We start from the raw sequence: 23,222 nt of genomic DNA on the forward strand, positions 1-23,222 counted from the left end.
AGTCTATTTTTGTCATTGTATTCTAATTTACTACGCAAAAAAACTTATTAAGTCTTTTAAAGCGTCTAAGATAATAAAAAAATTATTCAAAATATCTCCCGGGGCAAAGCCCGGGCCACACACTAGTTACTAAAGTAACAACCGCACACTAGTTACTAAAGTAACAACCGCTGACATCATAACTTTTTTTTTATAAAAAATGTACACGTGTCAGCTTCTCATTCATTTTTTTCCTGCCTAAACTTTTTTTTTCTTTTCATTTTTTTTTAAATACTGATTGCAAAGTAGTTAATACAACACATTAAACTTTTACTTTTCAATACCTTTTCTTTAAAAAAACTTTTAAAAATCTTAACGAAAACTATCAACCTTTATACGTGTGATTACTCCAACTAATTACAAAGTTCGCAAAATCTTTTTGTAGACATGAATTTTCTTTTGTTTATATTATTTTAATTTTTGCAATTTGGTTTATGTTAATAATATCGTATATAATACAAAGATTTTACATATTTCGATTGATATGTCTTTGAAGTTTACATAATTATAAATTCTTTTATTATATCCGTGCATCGCACGGAGTAGGCCCCGTTCTTTAGAGCTGCTCTGCCGAGCCCTGCTCTGCTCAAATCAAATATGCTCTGCTCTGCTCAAAAGAAATCTGCTCTGCTCTGCTCAAAAGAAATCTGCTCTGCTCTGCTCGGCTCTACTTAATTTTCAAATAATAATTAATAATAACAACAATAATAATTAATATTCAATAATAATAATTAATATTGTATTGATGATAATAATTTATTATTTTGAATAATTATAATAATTATTAATATTAAAAATAATTTTAATAATAATAATAATTTTAATAATTAATAATAATAATAATAATTATTATTATTATTGTTTTAATAATTAATAATAACAATAATTAATAATAATAATAATAACAATAATAATTTTAATAATAATAATAATTAGTAATAATAACAACAACAATAACAATTTTAATAATAATTATTATTAATAATAATATTTTAATAATTAATAATTAATATAATAATAATAATTTTAATAATTAATAATAATATTAATTATAATTATTTTAATAATTAATAATAATAATTATTATTATTATTATAATAACAATAATAATTTTAATAATTAATAATAATAATAATTAGTAATAATAACAATAATAATAATAATAATTAATAATAATAATAATATTTTAATAATTAATAATTATTATTAATAATAATAATAATTAATAATAATTTTTTAATTAATAATTAATAATAATAATAATAATTAATAATAATAATAATAATTTTAATAATTATTATTAATAATCAAAATAATTTAATATTAGTATTAATAATAATAGTATTAATAATAATGTTGAAATCTGCTCTGCTCTACTCTACTATCCTGAAATCTGCTCTGCCTATCTAGTAAGCTGAATAGAATCAGGCCGTGAGTTATGTTCTTTTCACTTTATTTATTACTTATTTCAGAAAAAATAAATTCATATCAAATTAAAAAAGATAAAAGTTTGACACACTTTATTGTTTTATGAGCGCGCGATTATTTATAATTAAACATCTTTAATTTCGTAATGAAAAATTATGAAAAATTATATGCGTATATATTAATAAAAACATACCCCACTTGATGTAATATTTTCTGTATAGATTATCGTACAAGATTAAAATTTGATCAAACCAGACAATTAAATCAAATCATAACTGATCAAATAGGCCAAAATAAGGTGAACTAAACAATCTCTTATTAGGCCCCGTTCACTTCACATTATTATTGATGAACTAAATTATTTTTATTGAAGTGAAATTATTTTCGGCGAACTTAAATTATTTTTACTGAAGTGAAATTAAATTTTTTGAATTGAAATTATTTTTATAGAATTTGTATTATATTTCTTTTTTACATTTATCGAGAATTTAAATTAATTTTTTTTAATTGAAATCATTTTTATTGAAGTGAAATTATTTTTGCTAAACTGAACTTATTTTTATTGAAGTGAAATTAATTTTATTTTAAGAAATGAACAAGTTGTCCCTTAAGTGACTAGAAAGTAGAAACGTTAATCGTGTAATTTTGGACGGCAGCAGAGCAAATTGACCATACTAAGCAGCTCTAAAGAACTGGGTCGTGACTAGAAACGTTAATCCACTTAATCGTGTAAGTTTGGACCGCGAGTGTTCCTCTGAAATTGTGGGCAATTTCTGTGACTTGCTCGGCAAACTGGGCATTCCAACTTCTTCGTTCGCATTCCATAGCTCAGGTATTGTATTTTTGTAATCTTATTATCAGAATTTCACCTCTTTGTTTCTTGTTTCATTTTTTTACTTTTGAATACAACATTAGTTTATCAATGAAGAACAACTGCATCACAAATGGCAATAAAAATAAATTAATTTTGGACTTTGAATTTTTAACTCAGATTTTCATATTTTGGGTATTACTATTAACCCAAATCATCAAATGGTTTGACGGATAAAGTAACAAGACTGTAATATTAAATTATTGGTCATTTTTATAGAATTTGCTTGAGATCTTGTAATTGTATTTGATTATTTACACAACTGTTAAGAACAAGCATTTTATACTGATATTAGGGTTCTAAGCCTTAAATGTATGACAATGTGGAAAATTTCATTATTAAACTTACGATATTCAAAGATTGGCATATTATTTTGGGACCCAAAATAGAAATTCAGCCTAAAATTGAGAATTTGGGATGGAGGGCATATCTATAAAAATTGTGATTTGTAGATTATCAAAGTTCTCTAATTTGTTGGTAATGCATGTATTAGAAGCTGTTCTTCAATTTTCACCTTTCTTTTTGGTGGTGTGGGAGTGAAAGTTTGAAACTTTGGCGTGTGAAATTGGATTATACAATAATCAATGCTTGGCAGAATGGATTGTTGTCCATCAGATGCTCATGTAAACAATTACAAAACAGTGAGTGGTGGGGATTGGTTAATGAAGGCACCATTATCTCTAGTTGATGATTAAACTGGCTATTGTTTCATGCGGCACAGGTTGCTTTGTTGCCGAATTTTTAATTTGAGAGGCCTGCTATATGAACACAAATGGATAAACATACTAGATATTGAGACATCAGTATGGTCCTGCTGCTGCTAGTTTAGACTAGCTTAGATATGGCACATAATTTAAAACTTAATGAGATGATGCAGTTTCTTTGGAAGAGAAGTGTGGCTCCTGCTTTTGTTTCAAGATGTAGGAGCTTTAGTAGCGGAGTTACTGGAAATGGTAGCTCATTGTTTTCTGTCATGAGTTTTGGGGATGGCAGTCAGGGAGCTCTGGGCTTGCCGTCTTCCTTGATTGGTGTTGGGGCTGATGCTTATGAACCAACTGTGGTACCTGGGCTCCCAGCTGATGTTGTCAGTGTGAGCGCTGGGCATTATCACTCTCTTGCTGTGACAGCTAAAGGAGAGTTGTGGGCTTGGGGTAGAAATGATGAGGGACAGCTCGGTAGAGGTCTTCTTGAACCCAGGTTAATCACTCCTCTTCCTTTATACATATAATACTTTTTAAATGTATGTATTCATTTATATAAATTAAATGTTGAGCAAAATTTAACATTGCTATTGTGAATGAATTTTGTGAAGCAATTACCCCTTGTTGGACGGCTATGTCATACTCGTCTCATTATGCCTTTTCTACTCAAGTTCATTTAGATGTAAAGTTTATTTTGTGTTTTTGTGTGGTTAGTGATTAACAAATATTTGTGAAAGTAGGGTGGTGGAAGAGAGAAATAATAAGAAAATGTTGCAATTATAAATTTTTAATGCAACAAATGTATAAGGAAAGTGTTGCAATTATTATGAAATGGAGGGAGTATTGGTTTTTTTTTTTTAGTTTATAAAACTACCAAAAAGCTAAAAGCTCTTTAACAAAGCTCCTAACCAAACACCCCAAAGAGCTTTTTGAAATGGTCAAATAGCTCTTTTTGCTCCAAAAAGCACTTTTTACTCCAAAAAGCTCCTAACCAAACACCCCTTAAGTCTTCCATTCTTTGAAGTCCTCTTACAACTTGGACTTAAAGTCCACAACCCCAACCATTCACTTCACTTCTTTCTTTTGCTTTCTTCATAATATTAATATTATTACTAACAATAATATTATTACTTAGCCGATTCCCTCTTTCCTTTTCATTTCTTATAACATTATTATTAACTAACAATAATAATATTACTTAGTTAATTTTGTGATTTATAATCCCAACCAAAAGAAAGAAGTGAACTAGTGAAGCGATGATTGTGCCCTTTAAGTCCAAGTTGTAAGAAGTCTTTAAAAAATGGAAGACTTAAAGTTATTATACCGGTGTCATACCTAGTCTACTTGATGTAGACAATAGGTTCTTGACTTTGGGGTAGTAGCCTTTAGGGGTGATTACGATGCGAGTCGAGCTTGCTTAACTCGAACTCGATAGCTAAAACCTAAGCTCGACTCGAGCTCAAAAATTTGCAAGCTCTAAAAAATAAGCTCGAACTCGACTCGATTGGCTATTGCTTTAACTCGACTCGAGCTCGAACTGGCTCGATTGAAGCTCGAACTCGACTCGATTGGCTATTAGTTAAGCTTGACGTTGGATTCAGAGCTTTGAGAGGGGAGAGAGAAAGAGAAAAGGATAGAGATAGTATAGAGAGTGGCGGCTAAGAGGTATGAGGGTTATGTTTTTATGTTTTTATTTTTTATTGTTCAGTTTTTACAACTTTGAATCTTGATTATAGAAGTGTTAGGATGAAAAGAGATCAACGGTTAAATCTTACGCTGATTACAAAAAATTATATTGTTATTATTTTTTTAGCTTAATGCATTATACTTTGAAGCTAAGACATAAGAAATGAAGAGAATAATTTTAAAAAACTGTTTGAAGTGTATAAATATTTTTTAGAAAAAAATGTTAATCTTATCGAGCTTCTCACGAGCTTTTCGTTCTGTGCTCGAGCTCCAGTCGGGTTGACCTGACCGAGTAGCTTGCGAGCTGTCCCGTCTCATAAGCAGCCCTAGTAGCATTTAATATGCTAGTTGTTGTGCATCTTAAGGATTGAAGAAAAGTGGGAGGTTAGGCATTATAAAAGTGTCGTGAATGTTGAAGGGAAAAGATGTAGAAGAAGTGAGTAAGCAAGAAAAAAAGCAGTGAGTGCATCTCAGAGTTGGAGTGAGCACAAATCTGTTGTAGTAAGGGAGGACATGACGGAGGGACAAATACAATATTAGTGTGAGAGTATTTTTAGGGTTAGGATAAGTACCACTGTTGAGGGTACTAGTGTAGACTTTGTGAGGAGGGGTTTTCACGTAAAATTCTTGTGTGTATTTTGTCATTCCATATATTTTATTATTCTTCCTGATATTTTGTTTTTATGTTGCTCTGTGTTAACATTCTTAGCACTTAATTCTCTAGACTATCAACATTGGGTTTCTGAAGTTTATGAGTATGTCCTGTATGTCCCCTAAGCCAAAATTATCAGATGAATTGGTTGATAGACTGGCCCTATGGTGTATAGAACGATTTGCTTCTCTTGACCTAGACAATGGTCAAAAGGTCAAATCACATTTAAACTGTAGCTCATAATTTGGAAGGCTGGCATGATTAGGTGAAGAGGTTTTGAAGATTGAAACAATGTGATTTCAATCTCTATGGGCATATATGATGATTAGGAATATGTGAGAATCCGTATGTTGCCAATGGTTTTCTGCCATCAATGAAAAGAGCATGCTATCTAATGCTGCAGAAAGAAAAGGAAGTCATTGGTGGTTTGAGCACCTATGTATTTCCTCTAATTACAATTATTCTATGGCTACTCTAGTACTTGTAAGTATTTTTTTTTTTTTCTTTTCTGGCACTAGAATTTTAACATATTATGGACACTGCTTTTAGAAATAAAAAAGACCTAGGTCCTCATACTAGTCATATATGTCCTGGATAATCACTAGGTTGAATGCAGGGACTTTTTGAGTCAAATCAAGGGTAATAAGTATAAAAAGGCTGAGGGTGGCTACATCTTTGAATGAGAAAATAATGCTGATAGCATGTAAGTTAAGTTTTCATCGCTTAAAGGTGTTTAGTGTCTATTGGTAGAGAGCTACTATCTAACCCTACGCCTTATATCTCGATTCATAGAGAGCTACACGATAGGGTGTTCATGAAAACTGGATATTGATCCCAAAAGATCTTGTTTGGAACTAATAGAGGACATGTGATTAGCTGTTTAAGTATCAATGTTTAGTGTATTATGATCCAAAAATTATTATCATTGATAAACCCCAAAGGTATTGGAATTCTCCTACGTAGCGCATAGTGCTTGCTTTCCGTGATTGGAAGTGTAATATGTACTTATTAGATAACCTCGGTCACAAATCACAACTTTAAGAGTCTTCATTGACTATGCCTAGGTGAGCTTAGCTGCTGCAGATGTAAAACATAGATAAAGGATGTAAAAGATACCAATGTAACTTGATGTCCTGAATTAAAGCCAGATGTGGAAAATATTCATTGCTCCACGGCCCTCCACCAGTTAGTCCTGACCAACCTGTGTGCTCTGTAAGTATACGCTAAACATCAAACCTGGTGTCGGTTCACAAATTTTGAGAAACAGATAGGCTGTGCATTGCCTAGTTGCCTGTATCGGCTTGTTTGGACTAATGTGACATCTGACATAGCATCCCTGTGTGAGATTGATGCTAACAAACTACTTAATTTTAAAAGACCTGCCCATAACTTGTGCATTAATTTCACTAATCTCTGAATCTTGCCTTTTTCATAGTTTCTAACATTCTATCATAGTAATAATATTACTTATTTACGTAGCAGATGTTCATGGAACGAACCAAAGCTGGTGAAAGAATTAGACAATGTGAAAGTCCAATCCGCATTTGCATCTGGGGTAATATCTGCTGCCATTAGTGATGATGGCTCTATATGGACATGGGGAAGATCCAAGCGTGGGCAGCTTGGGCATGGGAAAGGAATAACAGAGTCTCTTGTGCCATCCAAAGTCAAAGCACTCACTGGAGAACATGTAACCAAGGTGGTCACTATCTAATGCCTCTAAGGTAGAATTGTAGTCTATAATTCTATATACTGCTAGTTCTGTTCGTTTTTTTCCTTTTGAAAATAATTTCACTCAAACTTTCCATTCCACTTGGTGATTCCTGTATCTGCTGCATTTAAAAAAAAAAAAAAAAAAAAAAAAAAAAAAAAAAAAAAAAAAAAATTGGGTCAATTTGTACCACATTCCAAAACTCCAGGGGACTTAACCTGATTTTGGCACACCCTTTTAGGTATCACTTGGTTGGGGACATGTGCTTGCTCAAACAGTTGATGGAAAGTTGTTTGGCTGGGGTTATTCAGCAGATGGAAGACTAGGAAGATTGGGAGAGACAGTCAAAGCCTCGCCCTTAGATTCAAGTGCAGAATTACCTGGAAGGCACGAGATGACCTCCTCTGAAGCCCTAGATGTTGCTGAAAAACTTGTCTTGGAAAGTATGGAGAAGGAAAAGGACATGCCAATTGTGTGGGAACCACATTTAATAGAAGAACTACATTCCATTCCAGTGACTGATATATCCTGTGGCCTTGATCACTCCTTACTCATCTGCCGTAAGCCATTTATACAAATTTCGTTTCTATTTTTAATGGTTACTTCTTCAGAATTGCCTAAATTAATATAAAATCTTAACAGGTGATAACACCATACTAAGCGGGGGCAGTAACATCTATGGTCAGTTAGGCAGAGAAAATCAAGGCCTAGGGTTTTTTCCAGTTGACATCAGCTTCCGTCCACTGTCAGTCGCATGTGGGCTAGGACATTCCCTTGCAATCTGTGAAATGCCTGCATCAGAGGATGGCAATGATTTCAGGAAAGCTGTATATTCTTGGGGATGGAATGGGAGTTCTCAGCTTGGAAGGCCAGGCCATGAGAGCAAACCATTAGCAGTGGAAAGTTTAGCCGAGGAGATTCCTACAGCTGTTTCTTGTGGCCGTGTGCATTCACTTGCTGTCACTGGCAACGGGCAGTTGTGGGTTTGGGGTTGTGGTAAAAATGGGAGGCTTGGCTTAGGCAGCTCATTTGATGAATCGGAGCCAGCCTTAGTTGATATTGAGCAGTACAATGTTGTTCAAGCTGTAGCAGGTTTTGATCACACTCTGCTCTTGGTTGCTGAATCATGAGCTAATTTGCAGGTTTTGGCATTTTGTTTTTTGATTTCAGGAACTATTCAGAGGCTTGAATCGATTTGCTGCTTGGAGAAATCAATTGGTTATCAATAGCAAGATCAACCTTCCCTTCTCCTGACAGTCTTCCTAAACCGAGCCACACTTATTTTAACTGTTACTGTCCCCTTGTCCTGCTTATAGGGATGCAATAGATGCATCATCATCTGTGCTAAGCATAAATCTTGAAGGTCTTAATCTTGAACACATTTTCTAGGAGAATTTGCATTTAAACAGTGACTAGAAGGATGAAAATAGCCTAGAAAACTCTTCTACAAAGGTTTCTGATGCAAGGTTAAAGTTGATACTTGTTTTGTTTTGTTTTTTTTTTTCTTTCTCATTTAAGGTATTTCTTTTCATTGTCAATGAGAACAAACACTTCTATAAAGTTCCTTTTGATTACCTGAAATAATGCTCAAAGTAGAATCAGTTAGCTGGCCATAAAACACAATTTGAAGTGATGGATTTATGCAAATAGGGATGGCAAAGGGGATGGATATGATATCATATCCCCATATCCACCTAAAATTTCTATACCCCACTATGATAAGTACATACCAAATATCCCCAACCGCCTAAATGAGTGTAAACCTCAATCCGCACCCTCTCTATTCTCCATATTGACTATCGATGACCTCTACGGCTTTACCTATGCCCAGCTATTATTTGCCTATTGGAATCATTATTCATTCATTTCTTATGTTGTATAAGTAAGATCAATGGAATTGCAGGGTGTAAACAAATGTTAGTTTTAATAAACACAAGTATTCGTCACTATTTATTTATTTATTTTGACAAAGGAATATTCATCATTATTAGGACTAGGGATGTCAATAGGGCGGGTCGGGGCGGATGTTGGCCTTCCCATCCCCATCCCCACAGCGGGTCCAACATTCATCCCCATCCCCGCCCCGACAGGTACAATTTTAAAACCATCCCCACCCCACCCTCCACTTGGATATCCATCCCCACCTAAGACCCGTCTAATCCCCACCTAAGACCCACCACCCAATACACAATCCAACATATTTAATACTACGTATAAATTACAACAAATAAAATTATTATTTATATTTCACACTTTTTTTAGTTATAAGATTATGTATTACAAATTATTATATCTACTATTTTATTTTACATATTTTTTTATATATAAAATAGTGTAAACGTATATAATTTTGTTTTATAAAATATATAGATGTGGGTGTGAGGTGGGGATAAGGCGGGTGGAGCGGGGCGAAGATGGAGGCGAGTACAATGTAAAATCCACCCCCGTCCCATCACCCATGGCGAGTATGATTTTTATCCCCATCCCCGCCCCACCACCCACCAAACCAAGACCCATCCCCGCCCCAGGCGAGTCTCCTACTTGACCCGCCCCACTGACATCCCTAATTAGGACCTGTTTCTCATTGACTGAGCTGGGCCGAGCTGGGCCTTACTTCCCATAGATTCAATTAATAGAACTTGTCATAGACAAAGTACATTCTATATACTATTAGATATTATTAATAGAACAATTTTTTTATTTTTGTCCATTCTTTTTTTTTTTTTTTTTTTTTTTTTGACAACGGATACAAACAAATTACACATTAATAATAAAGCTAATTAAGTTAACCGCCACTTCTCCCGCAATTTGATGAGCTCGATGAACGCGCGAGCGATCTGCCTTCTGAATCCTACAATACCGAAAGGAAGAACCCAGAAGCTGAATCTTGCGAATAATCCAGAGATAATCCACATCACCCTTACCATCCCCCCGAAGAAGAGTAACCAGATTATAAGAATCCGTAAACACTGTGAGAGATTGAAACCGACGATCCGATGCCCATTGAAGGCCATGCAAGCATGGCAAGGCTTCAGCATGTAAAGCAGAAGTACACACCCCGAAGTTACTTCCTCCAATTATTCGAGCATCCAGCGGATCGTTATTATCCAAACACCAACCCATCCCAGCACGACGAGACTCTTGGAACCAAGCTCCATCAACTTGTAGTGACAGTAGCGTACCGTCCTGGTTAGACTGCCCTAGCTGAGCAGAGTAAAACCCAGGCGGCGGAGATGTATCCACGTCACCTCCAACCATATTAAGGGAATTAGCCTCAACAGCCGAGACAACAAAGAGTGAGTGAGTGTCCATGACCTCAGCGAACTGTGAATCAAAGGGCCTGGAAGCAGAAGAACTCCTAAAGATTCTAGCATTCTGACATAACCACAAACACCAAAGCGTGCCAACAAAGGAGCCTAAGAGAGCACTAGAAGGGCCATCCTGACTAATCAAAAGTCGGATATAGTCTTGGATCCAATCTGAAAGAGAAAGATGTCCATTAAATTCTGAGCGAATACCTAGGCATCCACCCCTCCAAACTGAGCGTGCATTGAAGCACATTCTAAACAGATGCTGTAAATCCTTGGGCTCTGAATGACAGAGGTCGCATGTCACATCTGGAACTGGAACACCTCTATGAAGAAGTTCCGCCTTAACTGCTAGGGCGCGATGGAGCAATTTCCAAAGAAACAACTTCCATTTTGGTTGTAACCGGAGAGACCAAAGTACCTTCTAGAAAGAATGAGAAGAAGAAAGAGCAGGCTGTACCGGAAATTGTTGTTGAAGCATTGCATAGCCCGTTTTAACCGAATACCTACCCGAACGGGTACCCGCCCAGTAGCGGAAGTCTTCTTGAGTCAACTCAGGTACCTCCAATGCAAGAATTTCCGCAGCATCCGCAGGCACAAAACAGTCTAGCACTTTAGTAGAATCCCACCCCAATGATTGAGGATGGATGAAAAAACTAACGGTCTGAGCTGCAGAAGTGGGCAAATGGATTCCGGGTTTAAACTCTGGAATGCGACCGTTGACCCATTTAGCCGAACCAGCAAGGGTAGACCTGCCGTTACCAATTTTCCAGTTGCACCCCTGTTTTAACAGGGCATCCGCCTTCAGTAACCCCCGAAGACCATACGAAAGACGGCCAGAAGTGGTAGGGCCAGCATGAGGGTTGTTGGAGAGAAAGGTCGTTCGGGCACCAAAAGCTTTGGAAACAAGGAGCTGAGGATTATAAACGAGTCTCCATACCTGTTTCATGAGCAACGCCTTATTTAAGGAAGACAAGCACCGAATGCCCAATCCACCCAGGCCACGAGGCATATGCATGGCTTCCTTATTAACCCAATGCATTCCTTTTGTATCCGAGTGCGCCCAGAAGAAGCGCATTATTAAGGAATCAATTTTCCCAGTCACAGAGACCGGTAACTTATAGCAAGCGAGAATATGGGACGCCATAGCCACCAGAATAGAATTAATGAAAATCAACTTCTGCGATTGAGAGAGTCGGACAACATTTAGGCAATTAATTCTTGCAGTAATTTTGTCGATTATGTATTGGAAGTGGTCCTTCTTTTTCCCAACGAAATCGATTGGTGCCCCCAGGTGATGATCGAACACCTGGACATGCTTCATTTGGAATATAGATTTGAACTCCACCTGAGAAGAGGGCCAAATATTCGGGCTAAACTTTATCAAGGATTTTAACAGGTTAAGCTCTTCACCTGAAATCTTAGTAAACCGCTGAATGATCTGCATGATATTAGAACAAGAAGCAGACGTTGCACGAAAGAAGATAAGAGCGTCATCCGCAAAGAATAAATGCGAGATGGAAGGGCACGCTCTAGACAGTTTGATTCCTTGAAAGAGCTTTAAATCCTGACCCAGATGCAACATTTGAGAGAGAATATCCATGTAGAACAGGAAAAGATACGGAGAGATAGGATCTCCCTGACGCAGTCTACACTGTGGTTTAAAGGTGTCCGAGGTAGTACCATTGATCAGGGATTTGTACGTAATCGTGGCGAGGCATTGTTGAATCATCTGTAGCCAACGAGCCGGGAACCCATAGGCTTTCAAAACCTGCAAAAGAAAACTCCAGTGAACTCTGTCATAGGCTTTGCTCATATCAATTTTGATCGAAGCCAGCCAATTAGTGCCTGTTTTGGAACAATTGATTTTCTCCATTAATTCATGACTCAGTAAAATATTATCCGTCATTACGCGGCCTTGCACAAAGGCATGCTGAGAGTCTGAAATTAGCAGGGGAAGATACTGGCGCAGTCTAGCCACCAAGCATTTCGACGCACATTTGTAAACTGTGTTACACGGGCTGATTGGACGTAAATGCCCCATCTCTGTTGGGTTGCCAATCTTTGGAATCATAACAAGGAGTGACTGATTCCATTCTTTCAAAAGGAACCCCGTTTGAAAGAAACTTTGAATTCCTGCAATCACTGAATTCCCCACTACATCCCAATGAGTCTTGAAAAATTCTACTGTAATTCCGTGTGGCCCCGGAGACTTACAGTTGCCTAAAGAAAACATAGCAATTCGAATCTCAGAGGCAGTGAAGGGGCGTTCCAAATTGGTAATTTGTGAGGAATTGAACCTAGGCAGATCCAACTCCCGCAGGACAGTATCAATTTCCGGATCATAAGGCGGCATGTAATCGGTTTTGAAGGTTTTTTTTAAGAGCTTCCACAATCACATGCTGAATATCTGTCTGCCCATGTTGGGGAACGCCAAGATCATCAAGTAACGAGCTAATTTCATTTTTCTTCTGCCGACATTTGACCTTTGAAAAAAGAAGCTTAGACGGGCAATCACCATTAAGTATCCAGTTTTTCTTGCATCGTTGTTTCCAGAATTAGAGTTGCATAGATATAGTGTCCTTTGAACTCACGACATTTGACATATATAGAGCGGCATCATTAACCGAGCGAATTAACTCTCCCTCACTGGCAAGATCCTTAGAAATTTTTTTCCAATCGACACCCCAAAATTTTTTATTGTTAAGACACCAATTCCTGACAAGTGACTTAACATGAAGCAAATTCTTAGAAAGAACGAACATAGGAGAGCCAGGGACATTCCGTTGCCAAGTAGAGAGAACAAAGCCATGAATTTCTTGGTAATTCAGACACCAGTTGTCTAATTGATAAGGTCTATTGGACTGTCTTTGTACCGGGGAGTCATCGAAGAAAATAGCAGCATGATCCGAAATGAGAATCGGTTGATTGAGCAATCGACTTTCCGGAAATTCCTGAAACCAATCAGAGGTCATGTATGTGCGATCCAGACGTTGTAAAATGAGTTGGTCGGCTTCCCGATTATTCGTCCAAGTATAGGGCAGGCCTTTAAAGGGGGTCGCAAATAAACTTGACTTGAGTCTAAAATCAATAAAGGAGTCCCAACCCTTAATGACATTTGAACCACCCAACCTATCATAATGATGCTCTATTTGATTGATATCTCCAATAATCAAGCAATTAGGAGCGATAACAAGTAAATCTAAAATCAAACCCCAAACTTGAGGTCTATTTTCAACAATCGGAGCACCATAAACAAACATCACACATTTACTATTTCCATTAGTAAGCTTTATATTACAAAGAACAACGACATTTGTACAACAAAAAACACAAGAAACTACTTCCGTACCATAACCAACCACTACTAAACCACCACTAGTTCCTTCCGAATCAACTCCAAAAACCGAGGAAGGATTAGAACTACTAAGCAAACTAGAAACAACAGAAACAGAAACTTTGGTCTCACAAAGAAACAAAAAGTTAGGGGCAAAAGCGTGTAATAACCAAAACACATAGGGGAGTTTAGGAGACGAGAGGTCATTAAGTCCCCGACAATTCCAAGATGTGATTCTCATAAAACCTTGCGGACCTGTACATGGCCAGCCGCCGAACTACAGGAGCCTGAGAAAGCTAAGGACACAGAAGGAGTCGTAGAGTGATTAGCACTATTGTTGACAGTAGAAGAAAACCCGAGGTCTGAAGCTTTGTATTTTTTCTGAGCAGAGGAGCTGCTGCACGCTGCAATCTTTCTTTTATTTCCAGAAATTTTTTTAACTCCAGTAGAGGAGCTGCCTAGAAACCCAAGATGATCAGCCAATGATACATCCGAACAGCATTGAAGAGAGGAGCTCGAAGGAGAAGAGACAGAGGGCATCGAGAAGCCGCCCTTAGATTGCAAATTTAGAGCTCTAATTTTGCGCCTCTTTTGTGACCAGGTGGAACCCTGGTACCCAAAGAACGGATCTTGGTCATAGGGTCTGCAATGATGGAAAGGAAACCGTCGATTCCTTTTTGGAGGCCAAGTCACAGCTTGCGGCATTAATGGCATAGGAGGAGTGACCTCAACGGGCTTATGCTCTTGCATCACAGGGCAATTGAGAGGAGAAGTATTAGCACGGTTAGTCGCGTCATCCTGCAAAGATAAATTTTCAAACAAGGAGGGGAAATTAAGAGCAATTGGCATAGCTTCAGAGTGCGCTATAATTTGAGGAGAAGGAGAAGCCGCATCTGATTCCGAACTATCCGTCAAAAAACTTTCCTCAAGCGCTGCTATCATTCGAAATCCCCCACCAACAGTCGAAGTCGGACGAGAAGTGAAGGACTCATAAGGATCCCCAAAGGGAATTCCAGCTCTACGGGTCTGTGCTTCCCTTTCCTCAGCCAGATTTTCATCCCGAAACCTTGTTGAAGCCGGGTTATGGTAAGATTCTGGAGTTGTAGGGTCAGTTTCACATGAAGTAAAGCTATCTTTGTCCTGAGCAGAGTCGAAAGCAGAGCCATCTGAAGGCGAGGAGGACGAACCTCCAATCAATGGGACATATAACCATTTTGATACACCCCATTAATGGGGATAAATTAAGGTTCAATATTATCATTATCATCTCCCTGAGGGCCAGCAACATTCCCATATCCATTTGGGAGATTATTATCCCCTGCTCCGGGCGAGTCGGAATCAGAATTATCAGAGTTATCAGGTGCGTTATTTGCGTCATCATCATGATTATCCTCTCCATTTTGATCATCATCCGGAGGTTCATCATCCCCTTCCGAATCTGGATTATCATCATCATTATCCGAAGCATCATTATCACCACCCGAATTACCATCATCATTACTAGAGTTGTTGTCATCATCATACACAAAATCTTGCGCTAGAATCAGAAGGTTGACCCTTGTGTTCCGATTTGTAAAAACATCCTGCACTCCCTCAACCATATTAGTGTATAAAGGTCTTGTGTTTGGATTGTAGAGCACCGTGAATCCCTGAGCCTCAAAAGCCTCCAATCGAGATTGAATTCTTCTCGCGGCCACATAATCCGAAGAGTGACAGAATTCTCTAAAATGACCGACAAGACCACATTTTTTTTACAAAACATGAACACACCTTCATATCTAAAATAAATCCAAATAGGATCAAATTCACCCGAGACAAAACACCCAGGGATGAGTGGTTTCGAAAGATCCACCAGAACTTGGGCCCGAAATTCAGGCTCCTCAGGCAAACCATCCCCGTCATATTCAAGGGTTTCGACTAAACCTACAAGTTTAAGGGTTTCTACCGCCCACTCTGGGTCCAACAACCCTAACGGAAGCCCATAAACACGAATCCAAAGTCTAGTCATGTCAAAATTAACATTAGCAGGGACGGTATGCCTATTACACCTCCGAACATTGCAAATTCGACCATCCAAAACGAAAGAGTGTTGTTCAAGTAATGCTTCTACGTCCGACAAGTTTGAGCATGCAAAAAATAATAACAACCAGTACGGTGAACAATAATATTACCTCTTGAAAGCCACTGAGAATCGACCATCTGTTGAACGATTGCACGACATGGAGGATAGGGCCCAAAGAACCGACCAATAACCGCCTTGTTCCAATCGATGTTCGAAATATAGTTCTCTAGAGGCTGATTTAAATAGACCCCTGATTGGTACACAATCCAACGATTGAGATTCGCCATAATGAAGTAGTCAGCAACTGGTAGAATAAAGAAGAGTAGAGTAAAGGTGAAGGAGTAAGAACTGAGTAGCTAAGGAAATTAAATTGGGTGAAAGAAACTGAAAGGGATGAAAGGGACGAGCAGCAGTAATCCCCAATTACAACACAAAGGAATTACTAGAGACACTCGGCCTAGACTTAACCTTGCATGCACTCCACGTGTTGCATCAAGGAGAACACAGGGAGACAAATTTGTAGCGGTAGGGCTTGAAGAACAATGCCTTGATAGCCAAGAGTTCCACTACAAAGTGAAATGGAGTAAAAGAAAACACCCAAGAAATCAGATTGGCTAGGAAAAGGGGCCCCTAGCACCGAATAGCAAAGAAAGGGAGGCAAAAGAATTAATTTAGTGAAGAAATCTGAGGAAAATGAGTCAAAAATATCAAGAACAACAAGAACAAAAGGTGAACCCTAGAAACCTACGTAATTTTTAGAGAGGAAAAAGACCTGTTTGCTTATTGTTTATTTTTGTCCATTCTACTACTATATTGATTGCAATATTCTAATTTGACAATGAATCTCTATATGTGTCGTTTATGTTTTTCCTATTGACCTATCAAAAATTAGTTATTGTTCTCTTTTTCTATCTATCTACAAGACTACAACCAACAACTAAATGACCATGCTCTACATTATATCAAATATATTATTATAAGATTAACAACAACAATTCAACAATTTTGTTTGTCATCGTTTTTTTTTTTTCAAAAACAGGAAACAAGAAAAAAAATATTTTCACTTTTCTATTCATTTTAAGTTTTTAAATCTATCATAATTTATATAAGTTTGATTAATTTTTAATGTATTATAGGACATATCATATGATTTTGAAAAAAGTAAACAACAGCAATACCAAACGAATCCAAAATACAAAGTCTGCACCAAAGTAAAAACCTCTTAATGAGTTAATGGTAGAGCTCAAACTTGACCATACAATGGGTTGAGTTTCTTTGCCTAACCTATAAATAAAACTATAAAAGTGTTGACCTAGAGGTTTACCCTTTTATGTTTTATATCTAGTACAAAACTGCCGAAATGAGAAAAAAAATAAAATTAGGCATGCATAACATATAGCCAATGTATATTTACAATCTAAGTCCATCCATAGAAACAAAAGGTAAAAATTGATAGCAGTTTGCAACTCCAAGTAAGATATTAAATTATGCAATTTAGTGTATTTGGTGAAAATTCAAATTTGAAGCTATAATGATCTTTTATCTTTTACCTCATTCTATTTTACGACATATATATATATATTGTTTTAGAGATTCAATTTATAATACAAAATGTAACACAAGTAGATAAAAAATAAAAGGAAAAGAATAAGAAGATCGAAGGAAAAAAAAAAGTGAGAGAAAAAATATAGGTCCCTTTATATTTTGAAAAGGCGTAACTTTACTGTTCAGTGTTAATTATTGCCTAACAATTTTCCCAAAATACCCCTATTTAAACTGTAACATTTACCACACTCCCCCCCCTCTATTTAAACTCTCATCTTTCTCTCTCTCTAACTCATCACCTACCATCAATAGGACTACGCAGTCGGCTCCATCATCCTTAACAACAACCTCTAATCATCCTTGAACATTTTTGCTGTCAAGTGCCCAACCTCCCTTCAATTAAGTTGCCAATTAATTTGTAAGTAGCATAGTTTTCATTCTTTGTAGGCAGAGGTATCCCCTATCTTAATTTTTTTTTCTTGTTTTTGTTGATTTATTATATTATTTTATTTTACAAAGTTTATTAGAAGAATAAATTTGTTTCAAATAAGTTTTTTTATAAAATATATATTGTTTTATTCATGCCACCTTTTGTCACCCAAATTTCGATTTTTACCACATATATTTTTTTGTGTGTGCTTGTTTTTACCATTCCATGTTTCCCGACTCGTCTGATTTTACTAGCTTAACTCTTAACCCTATTAAATGAAATTTCTTTTGAAATTGATAACAATTTCTCCTACAATGTCCAAAATTAGATTTGAGAAAATCATTTATAAGTATTTTTTATCCAATTGAATTTTATCTAAGGAGAATTCATTAAGTTACATAAAATGTATTAATTTCAATTTATTAGTTACTCCCTACATAGTTACAGTTCTTAGTCTTCTTACAAAGTTAGGGCTTTTGACTATATTCTATTAATTAATTATTAAATTGTCAATGGGAATTACACCTCATGGTTCATAGAATTTAAGATAGTAATTCGAAATTTTGGATAAACTTGAATTCATCTCAAAAATAAAAATTGGTGAAATTTCAATTTGTCTAATGTTGGTTAACATGACCGAATCACGCACTTATGTACTCTTTTCATTTCATAATAAATTCAACACTTTGATTGACAAATATGCTAATGTACAACTTTAACCACTAATAAAGTAATAATATCTTAATTAAATGATCTATTACGTGTATTAATTTATAAAAAGGTGATATTATGAAAATATGCATTGTAACAAAATCTAATAACATCTTACACAATAAAAATTAATAAATTCAAGATGTAAGTAATATGTCCAATGCACTATTTTGATTTAAACGTAAATGAGACTATGAGAGCACAAATATTATGTAAACTAGTATTTTTATGAGCATGCTAGTGGCGTTGGCAATGGTTTGGGAGGCGGCACGGTGGTGGTCGGCTGGACAAGTGAGTCGAAGGAAGAGATAGAGATCAAGTTAGGGTTTAGAGTTTTGATGATCAATTTGCAATTGGGGAAAATAATGAGGTTTGGTGAGCTTTGATTGTGAAACATGCGTATTTATGGCTCCCTAGAAAATCAGATTTTGTATTTATGAAAATGTCATTAATGATGGAAGTTACCTCCTTGCTCTTATTTTTAACGCATTAGAAAACTTTAAATGATTTCTCATTTAAAATTCTTTCCCAAATAACTTAGAGTGTGTTCTATTCACCTGATTTTCACTTATCAGAACTTATCTAAACTTATTACACCTTATTAAAACTTATTTTAATTGTATGTAATTTGTACTTAAGTAACCTTATTAGAACTTATTAAACCTGAACTGAACTTATCTGAACTTATTATACATGAAATAAGTGAAAATAAGGTGAACATACTTGATTAAGCACTCAATAATATAATAATTTTTTTGTGGAAATATTGTCAAGAACTACACGCTTAATAGGGGTATTTGGAAACAATTACCCACAAAAAAATTTTATCAAAAAAACTACCCCATAAATTTAAAAAGTTAGAGTAGCACTACCCATTTGCATTTCCCGGCGAGAAAGTCCGGCGTGTGGGGCCCACTTTTTTAATTTTTCTTCTGAAAATCCCTAATTGAAGAAGTGAAAACAAGTAGGGTATGCAATTCATAGGTAATTCTTCTCTTTTAATCCATTAATTATGAATTTTGATATTAGGGTGTAACGATTAGAAAAATTAGGGTTCTTAGAAATTGGGGATAATTTGAAATTGGTTGAATTTGTTGCTTTTAATTCAAATTGGTTATCCTTGGGATACAAATTAAGGTCCAATTTGTCATTGCATCGTGCCTTTTGACAAGGCAATAATCGTGTCGTTGAGCGACTACACCTAAATCAAATGAATTTATAACGCTCTACTGACCTAATACGTGTATAGGGTAAATAGAGGGGTCGAACCACAGGGAGAAATGCTTAAGCACTGCATTCATTACCTAGGGTCTAAGCTATCTCGGAATAAGAAGTGTGAATAACTAGAAGGTTAAACTAAGAACGAAATGGATTAAAATTAATATAGCTAGACACCAAGGGAAATGGGTAGGTGAAGTTGACGCTTGATCATGCAATAACAAAGTAGCAAATCAATGGTAAACTAAACATGCATGAATACCGAAGTAAAGGGGTCCAATCTAACCGCCTTCCGGGGTTAATTGGTTTCTCCTAACATAGCCTCCATGTTTCCACATTAGAACCATATATTAGAAGGTGCAAACAAAGAATTATCGATAGTAATGAATCTCAACTAAGTCAACTTCCGTTACTTGTTAGTAAAGACTCATCTTTGATCAACTAACAATGTACACTTGCAAGAAAGACCAAAGAATATCAAGCATGCAAAGACTTTAATCACCATTAACATAACCCCAACATTATAAGCATGAACAATTAGCAACTACACCATCCCCACACCCTTGGCTAGGTGACTACTCACAAATCATATTGAAAACAATATCAATCATCAAATCAATAAGCATCAACATGATTAATAAGCAAAGAAGAAAATTCAAAGCAAATAAGCAAAATAAAAAACAAAGGTAAAGAGAAAGAGTAAGAGATTGCTCATTAATTGAAGATGAAGGTCTACAAAGGATTGAACAAAACTCCTTCTTCAAAATCCAAGTTCATCAATGAAGAAAACCACACTTTCTCTCTCTACCAATGAAGACTAATAGTGTTTCTCTCTCTAGATTAAGCTAAAAATGTAGAAAAATTAAAACTAAGTTAATCTCATCTTCAAAACGTTCTAAGGAGAGGTCCGACCGAACAAATGGGAAGGTTCGGCTGGACTACAGGGTAGGTTCGGCCGGACTACAGAGTAGGTTCGACCGAACCATGGGTAGGTTCGGTCGAACCTCCCTGATCCTGGTCTGGTCGAACTCCTGTGGTTCGGCCACTCCTGCAAAACTGCCAATTTTCATCTTGCCCCTGCCTCAACGTTCGGCCGAACCACTGGGCAGGTTCGGCCACACCTTGGTTCGACCACACCTTCAGGAGGTTCGGCCGAACCTCTTCTGAATCATGCTTCCTCCAGCTTCCCTTGAGCTTAGCTTCCTCCTCTTGAAAATCCCGATGGTTCCTACAAAGCATAAGCATGAAAATCACAATAAGAACAAAGCAAGAAGACTAAGAAAAGGGAAGATAAAGGAGAGAGAAAAGAGGAAGCAAAACTAAGTAAAAATGCTTAGAAAAAGGGCCAAACAAGTGCAAATGAGGGGAGAATCCTTAGATAAAAAGGATAAAAGAGTGGCATAAATGCCACTCATCAAAATCCCCCACACTTGCCTTTTGCTTGTCCTCAAGCAAGAAATACTAAAACAAAAAGATAACACACACAACAAGCATAATATGACAAGGGTTAAGAAAATCAATCAAGCTTCACGATGGGAAATGCTCCAAATGGACTCTAACATAGGGACATGAATCAAAGAATGCTTACTTTTCTCAACTCAAAGAGGGGGAACACGTTCTAAGATGCTCATGGTTGAAGGAGACAAACCTAAGCTAAGCGTAGAGAACTAATGATTTCATCCTCTGCCCTAGCTCCAACCAAGAGGGTCCGCGTTCTCTCCACTAGCTTCAAATCATCCCCAAGTTAGCTCCTCAATCTTTCCATAGGGTTGAAATCTATCTCCTTCCACCGTTCTTTGACCGCACTTCTCCAAGTTCAAGGGTCTTAACTTGGGTTGTAATGTCATGGCTAGGGGTTAAGGTTGGGAATTAATTTGAAAATTTTGGTGGCAAATCCTAAGTGAAGCAAAAGAGTGTCCATCTCTCAAGAACAACCTAAGAATTGAACCTAAATTCAAATTACAACCTTCAATACAAAATTTCACAACATTACCTCATTTCTCTCATCATTTTCTCTTTCTTTTCTTTTTTTTTTTCTTCAACTTTTCTTTCTTTTTTTTTTTTTTTTTTTTTTTTTTTATATATTCTCCCTTTTTTTTTTCTTTTGGACTTCATACGTTGCATCCTTCCTCACAAACTTTTTGCAAATATTTTCTTTCATGAACAACTTTCAAAATCTCACTTGAACCAATATTCACAACTTTCTTGCCCTAAAACCAACACTCTCGAATTCGAACCTCAAAAGCCAATGCATCACTAACTACAAGGGTTGGTAGAACATAGGCCGATAGGTTTGTAATATGGCTAGATCAAGAAAGGGGAATAAGGCCCAAATTGGTTAGCAAGTGGGTGGATGTAAAAATGAAAACCAAATTTGTAACAAAACACAAAGAAAACAAAGAAAAATGAGAAGAAATGCCCTCTTCCTCCTTTAAAGTTGTTTGGTCACGATCTCGGGAGCTAAATACCAACACAAAGATTAAGACATGCATAGTTAAGGATCCAAAGCGCCGCTCACAAGAATGATGAAGGCTAGAATAAATGACGCTCACACGGGATAAAAATAAGCAAATACCAACCAAGGGAATCCTATTCACTACGGAGAGCAACACCATCTTACCACTTTCCCGTGAACTAGGGGGTTCAAACGTCATCAAGAGTTTTGAACCGGGCTACCTTAGCTTATAATGTGTCTAATTCAACCTTAAGCATTCTTAAACCGTGTAAACCCTCGTCAACTAGGAAGGTAAGCATTCAAAGTCATGTCATCAAAAAGGCACACAAATTCTCGAATCCAAATGAATGAGCAAATCCACATCAAAAATATTTCAACTTGCCATAGTCATGCTTGTTACACAAAAGAGAACAAGAAAAACACACAAAAAGGAGGAAGAAATTAAAAAGGTCCATAATCGAGGCATGTAAATCAAATAAATCCCAATCGACATACAAGTGATCGTTGATATCAACATCAACGATCCCAGGTTCCTTGGAACCAAAATCAATCAACCTCGAACCATTCAACTCTTCCTAAACTAGACCTAAACTAAGCACTCAAAGAAAAAGAAAAAGAAAGAGAGGAAAGGTCTCACCGAATGCCGCTTGAAATATAAGACAAGGTAATATATCCAATCTCACCAAGGGAGCTAGTGTTGCTCCTTAACATCCTACATCTCCGCTTCAAGCTTCAATAAAGATGAGCCAAACAAAAGAAACTATAACAAAACAAGAAAAGGTTAGAAACCAAAGAAAAAGACTAAAGAAATAAACAAAAAGAAGAAAAAAAATAAATAAAAAGCTATCTACAAAGTTTGGATTAAGGGGATTTGGATTTTCGGGAAATTTGGATTTGTTTTTTCGGGAGCATCTCCACCTACAAAAACTCAGGAATCATCAAAGAAAATCATCAGAAATCATAAAACATCATCATCATCATCACATCACCACATCAATATCATCACAACATCACCATCTCATCACATCACCATCACAACATCACCAACATCATCACCACCGTCACAAC

At 36.4% G+C, this 23,222-nt stretch overlaps 1 protein-coding gene across 2 annotated transcripts; it reads left to right on the plus strand.

Moving 5' to 3' along the window:
• Positions 1-2,177: 2,177 nt before the first annotated feature.
• LOC145630470 (ultraviolet-B receptor UVR8-like) lies at positions 2,178-9,021 on the plus strand. 2 transcript variants are annotated; one of them, XM_081682728.1, is made up of 5 exons: positions 2,178-2,299; positions 3,060-3,535; positions 6,860-7,076; positions 7,330-7,648; positions 7,731-9,021. In XM_081682728.1, the coding sequence occupies exons 2-5, from the start codon at positions 3,180-3,182 to the stop codon at positions 8,216-8,218; spliced, it is 1,380 nt and encodes a 459-aa protein (XP_081538854.1). In that variant the 5' UTR covers positions 2,178-2,299; positions 3,060-3,179; the 3' UTR covers positions 8,219-9,021. The 2 variants fall into 2 exon arrangements, with proteins under 2 accessions (XP_081538854.1, XP_081538855.1); XM_081682729.1 differs by lacking the exon at positions 2,178-2,299 and adding an exon at positions 2,331-2,979.
• Positions 9,022-23,222: the final 14,201 nt, after the last annotated feature.

This window comes from Chenopodium album, chromosome 5, assembly GCF_948465745.1.
Source record: "Chenopodium album chromosome 5, dcCheAlbu1.1, whole genome shotgun sequence".
NCBI lineage: Eukaryota > Viridiplantae > Streptophyta > Magnoliopsida > Caryophyllales > Amaranthaceae > Chenopodium > Chenopodium album.

Bases quoted from the DNA above. Each gene is read 5' to 3' on its own strand.
- LOC145630470 (XM_081682728.1), top strand. From the start codon at position 3,180: ATGGCACATAATTTAAAACTTAATGAGATGATGCAGTTTCTTTGGAAG. The intron at 3,536-6,859 runs GTTAATCACTCC...TTTACGTAGCAG, and splicing joins AGAGGTCTTCTTGAACCCAG to ATGTTCATGGAACGAACCAA. The intron at 7,649-7,730 runs GTAAGCCATTTA...AAATCTTAACAG, and splicing joins TCACTCCTTACTCATCTGCC to GTGATAACACCATACTAAGC.